General features: G+C 36.9%; 2 protein-coding genes across 6 annotated transcripts in view; one reads left to right on the forward strand and one right to left on the reverse strand.

Annotated features, from left to right (window-relative positions):
- Positions 1 to 2,580: 2,580 nt before the first annotated feature.
- On the forward strand, positions 2,581 to 10,812 carry LOC111867388 (5-hydroxytryptamine receptor 1A). Its single transcript, XM_023857189.2, has 2 exons — positions 2,581 to 3,298; positions 5,529 to 10,812. The coding sequence occupies exons 1-2, from the start codon at positions 2,806 to 2,808 to the stop codon at positions 6,455 to 6,457; spliced, it is 1,422 nt and encodes a 473-aa protein (XP_023712957.1). The 5' UTR covers positions 2,581 to 2,805; the 3' UTR covers positions 6,458 to 10,812.
- A 100-nt stretch (positions 10,813 to 10,912) lies between these two features.
- LOC111867389 (FERM domain-containing protein 8) overlaps positions 10,913 to 13,521 on the reverse strand; it is a 39,774-nt gene continuing 37,165 nt past the window's right edge. For all 5 annotated transcript variants that reach the window (XM_023857191.2, XM_023857190.2, XM_023857193.2 and 2 more), the window contains one exon: positions 10,913 to 12,356. In XM_023857191.2, the coding sequence (XP_023712959.1) occupies positions 12,313 to 12,356 (44 nt within the window). In that variant the 3' untranslated portion in view covers positions 10,913 to 12,312. The remainder of the gene's footprint in view (positions 12,357 to 13,521) is intronic.

Consider the following 13,521-nt stretch of genomic DNA (forward strand, 5'->3'; position numbering starts at 1 on the left):
CAAGTCCATTGTTCTGTGAGTGACCTAACTTGAGCTTATAGATATAAAGGCAGCTAAACTTGGACATACATAGAATCAATGAAACATGCATATGTTTAGCTAAACATTCTGTAGTAAGCAATGAAGTGAAATTGCAGATGTACTTTGAATCTTAAATAAAGCATATAAAAAAAAAATCTGAAATTATGCTGTTGTTTCTTTTCCCAAAGTTGTCATTTTCTGATAACCCATGTTATTTTGATAATCTGTCATTGCCATTGCTTATCTGTGGTAGGTCTGAAGTGACAAAGAATGTTATTCATTCTGGCTCCAAATGACACAGTTTTCTTCACTCATGTATATGTTCGAAGTTATTTGTTAAAAGAGCACTAAGACTTTACAAAGACCGTTTATTTGTAAGCTACAGGAAGTTCATTACACCAATCATGACTGTGGTGGGACAGTGGATGTAGATAACACTATCTCTACTACAGTAATGATGCAGTTCTACAGGAAACTGCCATTATGTGAAGCTGATAGTGAATTGTATTCTTTCTTCTGATTATATCCCTACCCAAACCAAGGGCTAAGAGCCATTCAATTGAAGCTTATGTTGGATTCCGATGAATATTTTTATGGGGGATTTGCTCATAAATTTCATAATATAATAGCAATTTTGGCATTAGTGTTCATCTGTAACTGGTACGTAGTTGAAGATCCAAGAAAATTGTTCATTCTACCTTATTAAATAAACAGAATTTCAGGAAGTGTTTCAGAGTAAACAAAAAAAAAAGTCTGTGGGTTTAGTCTGCAAGTGATTTATACCGACAGAGCGACTGCCACTTGTTGACGAAGTTAGTGCCAACTATAGCAGATAAAGGGTGTCGTGTGGTCAGCACAATGAATCCCCATGGCCGTTAATTTCGGTTTTCTAGACCAGAGTGTTTCAGAGTAATAAATATAAACAAGACAGGTATTTTAAGTCTCTGCATATTTTTGTACTGAGAGGCCATGTTTGAAAAGAGTAATAAAATATGATTAGAAATTTTACATCTGTCCCTTCCTCCTTCCTTCTTCTCCTCTCCTCTTTAGGTTTATGAGATCGCCTTGGTGTATGTTTGCCCCCCCCCCAACTTTTGAATGCCTAAACCAATATTTATGAAACTTGGTATGAATATCATGACACCTGAACTCGTATCAACATAATACTTCATAAATCCTTCCTATCAGTAACACCAACATTACAGCCTTTTAGATTGCTAAGGTAAAACCTTAATATTGGTTGAACAACTATACCAATCTTCATGAAACTTCGTTATGTATATCATGCCAACACTGTAAGCCCTCAAACTTTTTGCTTAAGTGCCCAGACTGATTATCATGATACTTGGTATGTATATAATAAGATCCCTCTCATCAGTAGTACCAAAAATTCAGCCTAGCAGTTGTCATATGAAATGCTCAATTTGTAGTGAAAGGAAGGTAGGAGATTATTTCCCTGTTGTTCTATAAAATGGAATGATTAAATCTTTCCTCCAGTTCTGAGATATTATTTTCTTCCATACATTTCTCAGTACTCTGTAAAGCCACTGATATCCTACTGCCTTCCAGCTTTTGTCATTCCTTTTGATATGTCATCTTTTCCTCTTGCTTTTTGATGTGTCATTTTTCCCATTTACACTGCTAATTTCTTCATTATACTCTACTGACAAATCTTCTCCATTTTCTTGCTTTGTAACGCTGATCATGAGCCTCAAGAGGCATGATGCCAGTTGTAAAATAACTCTGACTTTGAGTTAGTTGCGAGACAGTCACCTGCCAGTAAGGACATAAGCAGAGGACATTGCTGGGATCTGTTACTAGGCAACTACTATTGTAGATATAGAAGACTTACCATGTGCTGTAGTGAGACGCAGAGTGTGTGAATTACTGACAGCGTAGAGGAAATACAGGCGTGGGTCATTCCAGATGTTACACAAGAGCAAACAGCTTCCATTTCAGCTGATAATCTGTTACAGAGAGTAAGGTAAGATAAAAGTTGTCCCTGTGATTAAGTAATTAAGCAATACATCATGAAGGTGTATTGGGGAGTGGATGTATAGATCCATAAAACTGTACAAATTGTATAAGGTTTGCCATAACTTTTACTACTAAAATTAACTTATTTACTATATTGTACATGTTTATCAGTATTTTATACAAATGTGCATGCTATTGGATGACAACTGTAATCCTTAGTTGTGACTGTAACAAGGACCATCTCCACATCCGCATGAGAATGTACTCTCGACAGGATTTATGGAAGGTGAATAAATTAAATGAAATGAAATAACTTCAGCACTAGTTGGAGCTCCACGCCCCGGCCGCTTTACCCCCTGTACCCATGGATAGGAGGCTGGGTGGACCCCAGAGCCGGTCTCAACGACATTGAGAAAAGAAAGTTCTTGACCCTTCCAGGACTTGAACTCCTCTCCTCTCAGTCATCCAGCCCAGTCGCTATACTGACTACACTAGCCCGGCTCTCTGTTACAGGGAGTAGTAGTCTCTAATACAGCAATAAAGAACAGGAGAGAGAGGGCATTCTCCAAGCAGGATGTCGGGATTTCCAGAATGATATAGCTTTCTCAGTTCCTCTGTAGCCTTCAGACTGTGTGTTTCAACTTGAGAAGTTCTGACTCATGTTATCTACACATGGTGCATAAAGGAAGCATAAAGATAAATAGCCCCTCCCAGCAAACACAGCTGCAGAACAATATCATGTTTCATGTGAGATGTACTATGCAGAGCTGTAAACATTAATGACAGGCTCAAGAACAGTTTGTGCTAATGTCAGAAGTGGATAGTCAAAAAACAAAAATGAGTATCTCTTCCTCAGAAAAACCACCATATAATGATTATGATGAGAGTTCTAGTTTTAATACTGAGTTAACATTGACATCCCCAGACATAACATCATCACATTACAATACTACAGACTTTTTGATTGCATCAGCATTAACAAGTTTTACAAATATGGTGGCTGCAAATACAGTTCCTACAGAAGATCCATCAGTGAACTACACAGGAGTGGCAGGAGCCAATATACAGTTTCAGCTCTATGATTATCTCATTCCCACTATTGGAGGAATTATATTGTTACTCAACTTGGCTGTGGTAATATCTTCAGGACTGATACTGAAAGGGCGAGCTCAGCCACGGACTACTTATCTGTTCCTTGGAAATGTGGCAATGGCAGATCTGGTGACCAGTGCAGCTATGCTGTTTGGACAACTGTATCCAAGAGAACTTAGAAATGAACTTCTGTGTATGTTACAGATAGGTATGTTATTCTTACTTTAAAGTACAGGGTTGTTTACAGGTAAGAACAAAAGTAATACAGTATATTCTAGCTGTTTAGAAAAACTTACTTTCTTATTATATATTTAGATACATAATTTTTAATGTATGCTTTGTAATTTAAATGTTGGTATTTAATCAACAATATTACATTTTCTATTTAAATACAGGTTCAGGTGTAGAACTACCAAAATTATGCCCTGATAATTATTCATGACTTTAAGTCAGGTAAAGTTACAATGGGTCATAGGTTCGAGTTCTGATGAGGTGAATTTTTTTCAACTTACCTAATCCTTCCAGCTGCACTATGGTCCTGGGGGTTGACTCAGCCTCTAACAGAAGTGGGTACCAGGAATCTTCCTGGGGGTAAAGAGCAGCTGGTGCGTAAGGCTGACAACTTTACCGCCATCTGTGAGCTGACTATATTTATCTGTAACTTGTATCTTCTGCACGGATTGTCAAGAAAAAATGGTAAACTGAAATCATATTTGTTCCTGAATAGTTTTAAGAAATAACTCATATTTCATTTAAAATTCAGGATCATCAAATCACACTTTATAAATCTCTTCTGGATTTCCTCCAATAAGCATTTACATGCAGTAAACTCTCCATTATCTGACATATACGGGGAATGGGCTGTGCCAGTTACAAGAGGAACTCTTGAAGAGCTCAATTTTCAAAATATTTACCATTTTCCAGTCACTGAACATTTTAATTTTGTTTCAAACCAACGTGTTTTCACTTCAGTTCTTGTGGGGGGGGATGTCTTCTTAGGGAATATACTAGATTAAAGATTTTGGATATAGTGTAATGCAATTACAAATTCAATTAATCTCTTATGTAATCACATATCACTACAACTGCAATGCCATCCTCATGAAGGTGGATGGCCAGTGCTGCTGGGAGAACAACCATGCAGCAGGTGAACATATTGGCATTGCAACGCAGTTTTGGAGTAAGGTTATAAAATGGTAAACTTTGTTTCAAATTTGTGCCAGTTACATGAGAATTCTGAATGCCTAGATACCAGATATTCAGGAATTTGCTATGTCTCACACAGCACGCTTCATTTTGTACCCATAAAGACACAGTGAAGAACGAAAGATACTGTGTAATAGGGCACTTTGTGATTTATATAATGTTCCCACTACTGTTTGGGAACTTAAGTCAAGGAGGAAGATGTATCTCTTACCAGTCAATTAGTTTCTCTGCTCCCCCCCCCCCAAATAGTAATTTTGGTAGCATTTCATATTTGGCTTTGGAGAGATGATGGCAAGCAAGACTCATGTTGATAAGGAATCAGAATTAATCCAGTAGAAGAAAGCTGGCATGTAAATAGAGCCTAACATTGCAAACATAGAAAACCTACTATTATAAAATGTACGTACCTGTAATTTTCAGGAAGCCAAGATAGATCAGTCATGGGCTGGATGGCCAAAGGGTCTCGGTTAGATTCCTGTTAAGGGGAAGGGGTTCTTCACTGTAACATTCAAACTGGCTCTAGGGCCCACCCAAGCCTCCTATACAATGGGTATAGAGGACTGTACCCTGGGAGTAAAACAGCAGGGGTGTGAAGCTGAACACTCATCTCTACCTAGTGGTGGAGCTATACTTTTCACTGCTTCATACATATTCTTGGCATGATGCTTAATTAATTAAGCCCACGGATATCATTACATTTATCTTTACTTGGAATTAACATGTCAATATCAACACAGCTTTGAGATATCTGACAACACACAGTGAAAAAACCTGCAAACACAAGTATATTTTATGTTAAAACTGTGGTGCACATTATGTGAATACAACTAGTTGTTTACTTCATTAGCAGAAGAGTTCATATGGTTTGTCCTATCCATCCACACAGCTGGATCTTAAACCACGTTAATTTATATTGTCATAATATTTTTACAACATGGGAACTGAGAAATGTATGAAAATTTTAGCCAGAAACCCTGAACGGAAGAGAAGAGTTGGGAGACTGAGGCATAGATGGATGGATAATAGTAAAATGGATTTTAATGAAGTAGGGCGTGGACTGGACTCATCTGGCTCATGATATAGACCAGTAGTGGACTCTTGTGAACATTGTTATGAGGTTTCAGTTTTCCATAGAATGTAGGGAATATCTTGACAAGTTAAGTAACTATCTGCTTCTCAAGAAGAACCCTGCTCCATGGAGGTAATTGTGACATTTCTGTATCTTCTTCCAGGTATGATAGTTTCCAGCACGTTGGCATCCATATGGAGTGTTCTTCTGATTGGCATTGACCGCTTTTTCTACATTGTGCATGCTCTGAAGTATCAGCAATTGCTGAATCCATGTCGAGCTCGATGGCTCATTCTTTGCACATGGATTCTTGGTTTAACCATTGGATTCATGCCTGCTATGGGGTGGAAAGGTTGGACCAATGGTGGGAAATACTGCTGGTTTATACGACTAGCACCACATGGCCTAGTACTTCTGACTGGAGCTTTAGGATGCCTTCCTATCATTATCATCACTGTTTTGTACATGATTATTCTGTACCAGGCCCTTCACAAAATAATGCAGTTACAGAAGTGTGACCATGAAGCTTCAATACGGCATATACCCAAAGATGACAATAATCCAAATACAATGCGAATTTTCAGGGGTGGTCAGAGCAGTAAAGAAAGTAAAGAAGATAACAGGAAACAACGCTCACCTAAAAAATCAAGAGCTATTATGGTGGTACTTCTCACAACTGGATCATTCATTGTGACATGGATACCATATTTTATAGCCTCAACAATGTATGTCTTCTGTGAGAAAAAAGCTACAAATGAAAATACATGCAAGTCTTTGCGTCTTGCTATTGCATCTCCATTGGCAATCCTGGGATTCTTGAACTCACTCTTAAATCCTTTAATTTATGCATGGTGGCACAAAGGATTCAGAACATTTGTATTCACTAAAATACTTTTCAGAAAGAGGTCACAGAATCACACAAATCTCAGAAAGAGATTAAATAGGAAAACAACCACATCATCAAATTCCAGCGCCAACACAACTGCGAGTTCTACTTGCACATCTACTCAGTCAAGGCCAACAAGTCGCAAGATAAGTTCAAGAATGAGTGAAGGTCCATACATTGTTGATAATGAAGACACCCGCCTTTAACAAGTCTCCTTCAAATTCTACAGAATTTCAATTTATGTCATTTCTACTATAAGATCAAGATATGACTAAAATTTTCACTAAATTTCAGGAACATAAACAACATACTTACATAATCCAGTGGCACCATGTGACTTTTTCAAAAGTATCAGCCAAATCCTGAGGCAGTGAAAGGTCATGAAAATGTTTGAAATTGAATATATACATTATACAAGACAACTATGCAAATTTGAGCTAAAAATTAATTAAGTTAAGGAATAAAAGACAAAGAAAGTGTAAACTATATAAAAAAGTGATTGGCAACTACTGAGTTTACCTTATTTTATTACACCATGGACTCCAGGTCCATGTGACTTGATGAATACTCCTCGTTATGTAGCTTCTGCACTGACAGCACAGAAAACAGTTGTGTGATAGCTACCACTCTTGCGTGATGTCGCGTTTAGTGATTGCCTAGCAACAGTCACTGCACGGGCTCCCCTACTGTATGACGCTGGGTCTGCAAAGGCGTTGGTGGGCAACGCTGTGTGGCAACCAGCGTGCTTTGGCTTGGCTCGGCACAGACAAACCCCGCTTTGCTTACTGTTGCATAACCTCGTTTCCACTGTTGCGTAACTTGGCAACCGACCATTTATCAAGGGTCTGTTTTTGTGGTAACTCGTTCCACCTCCCGTTGCCCAGCAATGGTTAGACATGTCACAATATGTATCAGAGTCACAGAAATTTGGGCTATTTTCTAAGCCTTGAGGAATTTTCTTCTCAGTTGTCATTCATGATAACTGAATGAGTCTCACTCTAGTCTGCATGCTGTCTAAATACATACAGACCCTCTTCAAAGCACAGAATGATCACACAACAGATACACTGCTCTGTCAGTATGCAAGCAACTGAAGTACTTTAACATTCCTCACTTGCCTAACATAATAGTTTGGAATTGGCTTGTACTCCCTCCTTTCGTCATGCCTGTAATGTATTGTATCTATTCTAACTGTGTATGCCCTCGTAAGTGACTAGCACAAGCCGGAAAGAACTAACTGACAGTGTCTGTGATGGGCTGGCTGGAGGTAGCAAATGATGTCTGTATCTCCTGCCAGTATATGGAGTACCATTGAACTACAAAACTAACATTTTAGTTTTATTTTTTTAAAGTGTTAGCATGGCTAACACAGTAAGAATGCTCTGCCACTTATATAATCCAGTTTCTCAGTTTTACTCTTCTTCTATATAGGTTAGTCATCAATGATGTGAATGTACTTCTGTTGTGTGTATTCCTCTTTCTCACATAACCAGTACCACTTCCCTTGCATAATCATTGAATATGGTTCATGTATCTGTATGTCCATTACATACATTTCAACACTCTCCAGCGCCTGAAGTCAGAGTCATAAAATGTATTCTGTAAAATGAATATACTGATCACTTCAAATATAAGATGCACATTTTACACTTTGTCTTCTGTTGAAAAATAGAGGTGAGTCTTAAATTCCAGGAATGTGCAAGTTTCTGTCTTTCTATTTTTCCCCATAAACTCACATTCAAAAATTGGAAACATCTTAAATTTGAGGACATCTTATATTTGAAGTAATTTGGTATTTGTTGAGCTGAATACTTCTTTATGAAAATTCAACTTCAGTGAAAATGTAATCTATGCAGTGTAAATAAATTATAATTATTATCACACAAAAAATTATGAAGAAACTGGTAATTATTTAATGTTCATTAATAATTGCAATGTGCATAAAAAACAGAAGCAGAAACAGTGAAAGAGAATATTTCAATAAATATCCCACTCTGACAAAAATGCTGTAAAATTTTGTACATGTTGCACATACTATGCATAACACATACTGTGTTATGCTCTATACCAGTGGGTGCTGGAGGAGGACTTATGTGGTGGGGATCACTTGACTCTGACTCTTCCAGTCTGACATACTAAGTAGATTCTAAAGCATGTCAAAATTATATTAATTAAAGCAATTATTTACCAGGCATGAATTTAATAAATTGCATACAAGTTCTGATAGTCATTTTAGTCATGTCATACAAAGTGAGAAATTTACAGGAGGCTAGCAGCCTTACATAGTTACAATTGTCAATGTACTAAAAGCATAAACTGAGTCTAGTTTTATAAAATGGCGATTAAAATACTTTTGTGCTTAAACATCAGAAATCATTCAACAACAAAAGCTGAGACTAGATTCATATTTCTGAAATAACCATCCCTTAGAAAAATTAATATAATAAAAGATACAAGACTAAAACAATAATTATATTTCTACTCCAAAAACAGAAAGACACTGAGTATTTCCTATAGTAGCATGGGCATGACTAGTTTACAAAATGATAATGCTGTATCTATATAATGGAAAACAGTGGCAGATACAGAAGTTGATCAATAGGTCAGTTGAAATCTCTTTTACTTTGTAAAATAAACAATGCTTCTAAAATACATTTAACATTTATACTTCAATACTTCTAAAATCTCAAGTCCGGTTATTTGTGTCTCAAGTATTACATTGTGTGTTAATCTGGTTTTGGTTCCCATGATGTGGTTCCATTTAAGTTGAACACTGACTTTAAGTTTTATTTCATTGTTACATTTTATTGGGAAAATTTGTGCCCGCATCTCTCATGTCTTTGCCCTTATTCTTATAGTGTTCATTTGCTCCTACTGTTCACAACAAGTAAATTTTCTAGATCACTTGACCTTGAATTTCTGTTCAAAATTTGATACTTTACACACATCCACTTCATTCATTATAAAGAGAAGAGCTGTAAAGTTTTGGCATACACAGTTTAAAATGTTTCACTGTGAAATGAACACACTCGCTAAAGAGACACAAATACCAGATCTTGCACAACCACTGAATCAACTTAGCAAGTCATGTGCACAAATCCCTCTGCCCCCCCTCCCTCCCAGGTGATTTGTTTACGTGTTCCATTACTATTTCAAAAAATTCTGGTAATGTCTGGGCCTCACTAAAAACATACCCTACCTTAGAGCAGTTGTGGTACAAAAATACTGCACAAATCTTCAGTGTCCTCTAACAGGTCCCATTCCTTCACATTCTCTTTAATTATATTAAATAACACAGATTAGAAAGACTGATGTTAGGCACACAGAAATACACATAGCTGAGCTGTCATTACCTGATCCTATTCCTTTTGAGGTTGAAACTGCTACTGCAAAGTTGAAAAGGTATAAATCGTCAGGTAGTGATCAAATTCTGGCAGAACTGATTCAAGCGGGAGGTTAAACATTACTGTCCGAGATCCATATATTCATTCATTCTGTTTTGAGTAAAAACTGCCAGATTGGTGGAATTTACAGTAAGGGTGATAAAACTGACTGTAATAATTACCAAGGAATATCACTGTTATCAATTTCATACACTATTTTATCGAATAAAGCACAGTGCTTTATTTTGTATTTCTTTATGGACTTGCAACATTCTGGGGGACATGGTAGTGTAGTGGGTTGAGGCACTATGTTACACGCTGGAAGGTTCGATTTCCGATGAAGTCATTGGATTTTTCTATTGACATAATCCTTCCAGCCGCACTATGGCCCTGGGGTCAACCCAACCTCTAATAGAAATGAGTATGAGAAATCTTCATGGGGTTAAAGGGGGGCTTGTGCATAAGGATGACAACCTCACCACCATCTGTGAGCCAACTGACTAGAAAATGTATGAGCCTCAATGGCCTGTTACAGATATATCTTCATATTTTTTTTACCTTGAAATGTTCCAGTTTTTTTACTGAGGATGGCTACAGCTACCAGAAGGAAGTGAGACAAGATTTATATACATTCTTTACAGAAAGATCATAAAATGGAAGCATAGTAAAGAAGTAAAGAAAATTTAATTTTAGTTCATGTCAATTAAATATACATTCTAGTTTACAAGATGGTGAAAATTAAATTTCTTCATTTTCTTAGAACTGAATCAAGCAAAAATCTTGTACATAACTTTAAGTATACAGATCATTAAAACCAACAACCCTATTTGAAGCACATTCTGATGTGGTTAATACTCGTATTTAACGAAAGAAGAAAAAATAACTTAAGGACATATGAATAGCTCTGCATCAGTATATTTGTATATACAACATAACTGATTAATGGCATTCACTAGTATTTTAATTATACTGTGTAAGTAAATATTATGTTAGGATATAGCAACCAAAAGAGGATTACTGAAGTAAAGGAACCCAGCCTATTTTGGAGGTGATTTAAATCAGTGAGATTACATTTGGGAAGTATGAGCAGACTAGGCCGCACAATAGCTCAATCGGTTATTCACTGGCTTCCCACTGCAGTGGTCCAGGTTCGAACCCGGGTCTGGTTGTGTAGGATTTGTGGTGGACAAAGTGGCACTGGGGCAGGTTTTCTCCAAGTACTTTGGTTTCCCCTGCCAATCTTCATTCCACCAACTGCTCCAAAATCACCATCACCTATCATCTGCAGTTGGTACAACAGGCCAGTAGTGGCTGCAGTACCAAGTCGATTCATAATAATAAAATAAAAAAATGAGCAGGTTGTCCCATAACTTGCAAGTTCACTTCATGGCCATGTTACCTAGAAAACTCACCATTAAATCTAGAGATATGAAATTTCCAACGAACATTAGTTAAGTATGTGACAAAAGATTTAAATTAAAATGACTGTATAAATGATTATTATTTCAATAAAATTAGATTATAATTACAGTACTAATTCTGTACTAATAGAAAAGAAGGGGAAGTTAAGTTGCATGCTTACACAGTCAACTTGGTGTTCTGCCAAAATGTTTAATTATTACCTCATAAAATGGGGATCAATTGGGGGCAGAGAAAGAGTAAATACTGGTAAACACATCTCAATATGATTCTTGGTCTGAAACATTCTTCAGTATGCTGTACTTAACAAGATTTGCTTAAAAACTAATTCAAACTTTCAGGCAGAGTGTTTCACACAGAGTATCACAAAAATCCAAACTGGTTTAAGAAATCTGAAGAAGCATCATATAGACAGATCCATAATGAATTTTTAATATACTTTTTGCATAAAGAGCTGCTAAAAAGGGCTGTCGTAAAACTGCTGCCATGTTAAACATGATAGATCACAATATTCTTTATGTACTTCTTAGTAATGTTACCTTAAATTCAAAATCATCTTTCTTTTTGAGTAAACAGATATATTTCTAATAATCTTTCCTCAAGATAATGATTAGCACTAAATTCACAATACTACACTACATACTACAGTTATTTTGTCAATGATATGCATGACAACAACAGAATAATACTCGTGTACAAAATGGTATGCTGCAGATGAAATGGGGGAACATATAGGCCACCTGTAGCAGTACATTTCTCCCAACACATCCCACATGGATGAAGATGAAACCAACCCAGCAACCATATGTGACCACTTCATTACTACAAACACAATGTGCAATTCTATTCCACTTCTATTATCTGGTAGGATCTACTAGTTATTTGTTACTATAACATAGTTCCAAGACATTTGCTGGCAGATCATGTATATACAACACAGTGCAACTGGGTGGTCTATATATTCTGTCTTAATTTTGTAGAGTGACCTTAAACACAATCAGGCATTTTATGAGTTAAAATGTCACTACAGGAAAGTACAAGTAATAAAATATTAATGAAAGTCAGAATGAATACTGTAACACAATAAGATGGGACTGCCAGTCTTCCATTAAATTAAAATAGTTACTTCTAGGAGAGTGAGAACAATTTATGGCATTATGATGTACATACTGGCTCCTGTGAACACCACCTGAGATCATACTACATGTTGTCAGCAGCGTACATTGTCTAGAATATCCTTACACATATCCACTATGTACTCAGTAACTGAAGGCCCAAGATCCCATTTGACCAATGCAACGCCCTGAAAGAAATTTTAGATACATGCAACATTAGAGATATTTCTTTCTGAACTTCAGAGTGCCCCCCTCCTAACTTTAAACCTGTTTCCCCTGTGGATACATTCTTATTCTAAACTAACAGTATGCCCGTATGACACATCAGGGAGGAGGTGTTTGTATATACATAAGTTCAGATATAAAATTTACTGCTGTAAATTTAGCACAGTTCTGTGATGAAAAAACAAAGAAATTTGTACACTTAAGATTTCTATAGCTAAAACCAACATATTTGTACTATGTATATATAGGTCACCTTGTGGGAATTTTGAGTACTTTGTAAATGAGTTGGATAAAGCACTCAAATTACTCTATAAACCAAAAATTTAATTTATAATATGTGATTTTAACGTAAATTTTTCAGAAGAGTCAACATGTAAAACACAGCTATTAGTGCTGCTGCAGTCATATAATATATTTCATACAGTACAGTTCAAAACTAGAATAACTGAGACCAAAAGCTCTGCAAGTGATAATATTTTTATACATAGGTCGTACCAAAAGTCATGAGCAACTTTTTTTTTTGCATGCAACCTGGGAACAGCAGATGAAAGAGAGTACTGTGGTAGGTGGAACCAGCTGTTATGTTAACCTTGAGTGTCCTGTGATGTCAATAGCTTGCATCACGTCACCAGTATCACTCCTAACAAAATGGCCGACATCCATATGTCGTTTCGCCCGCATGTTGTCATCGAATTTCTTGTGAAAGAGGAAATCCCTGCTGCAGAAATTCACCAGACTTTAGCATGCTTATGGAAGTGTGTGCATGGGTGCGAGCAGTGTTCGAAGATGGGTGAAACGTTTTAAAGATGGGAACACCAGCATCGAATATGAACCTTAGAGCAGTCATCCTCGAACAGCCTCATCTGAAGGCAACAAGGAAAGAGTGGATGAGATCATTCAAGATGACAGGCATGTAACTGTGGACACAATAGCCTGAAAACTTGGAATAGGGCACAGTGCAGTACACGAGATGATTGAAAGCTTGGGCTATAGGATAGTTTGTGCTTGTTGGGTCCCGCGGTTATTGACCGAAAACCACAAAGGTCAGCAAAAAGCCATCACCTCAGAACTGCTGCAGATATATTGACACGAAGGTGATGATTTTTTCCTCTGTATTGCGACAGGTGA

The sequence above is a fragment of the Cryptotermes secundus genome, unplaced genomic scaffold, assembly GCF_002891405.2.
Source record: "Cryptotermes secundus unplaced genomic scaffold, Csec_1.0 scaffold350, whole genome shotgun sequence".
Classification (NCBI taxonomy): Eukaryota; Metazoa; Arthropoda; class Insecta; order Blattodea; family Kalotermitidae; genus Cryptotermes; species Cryptotermes secundus.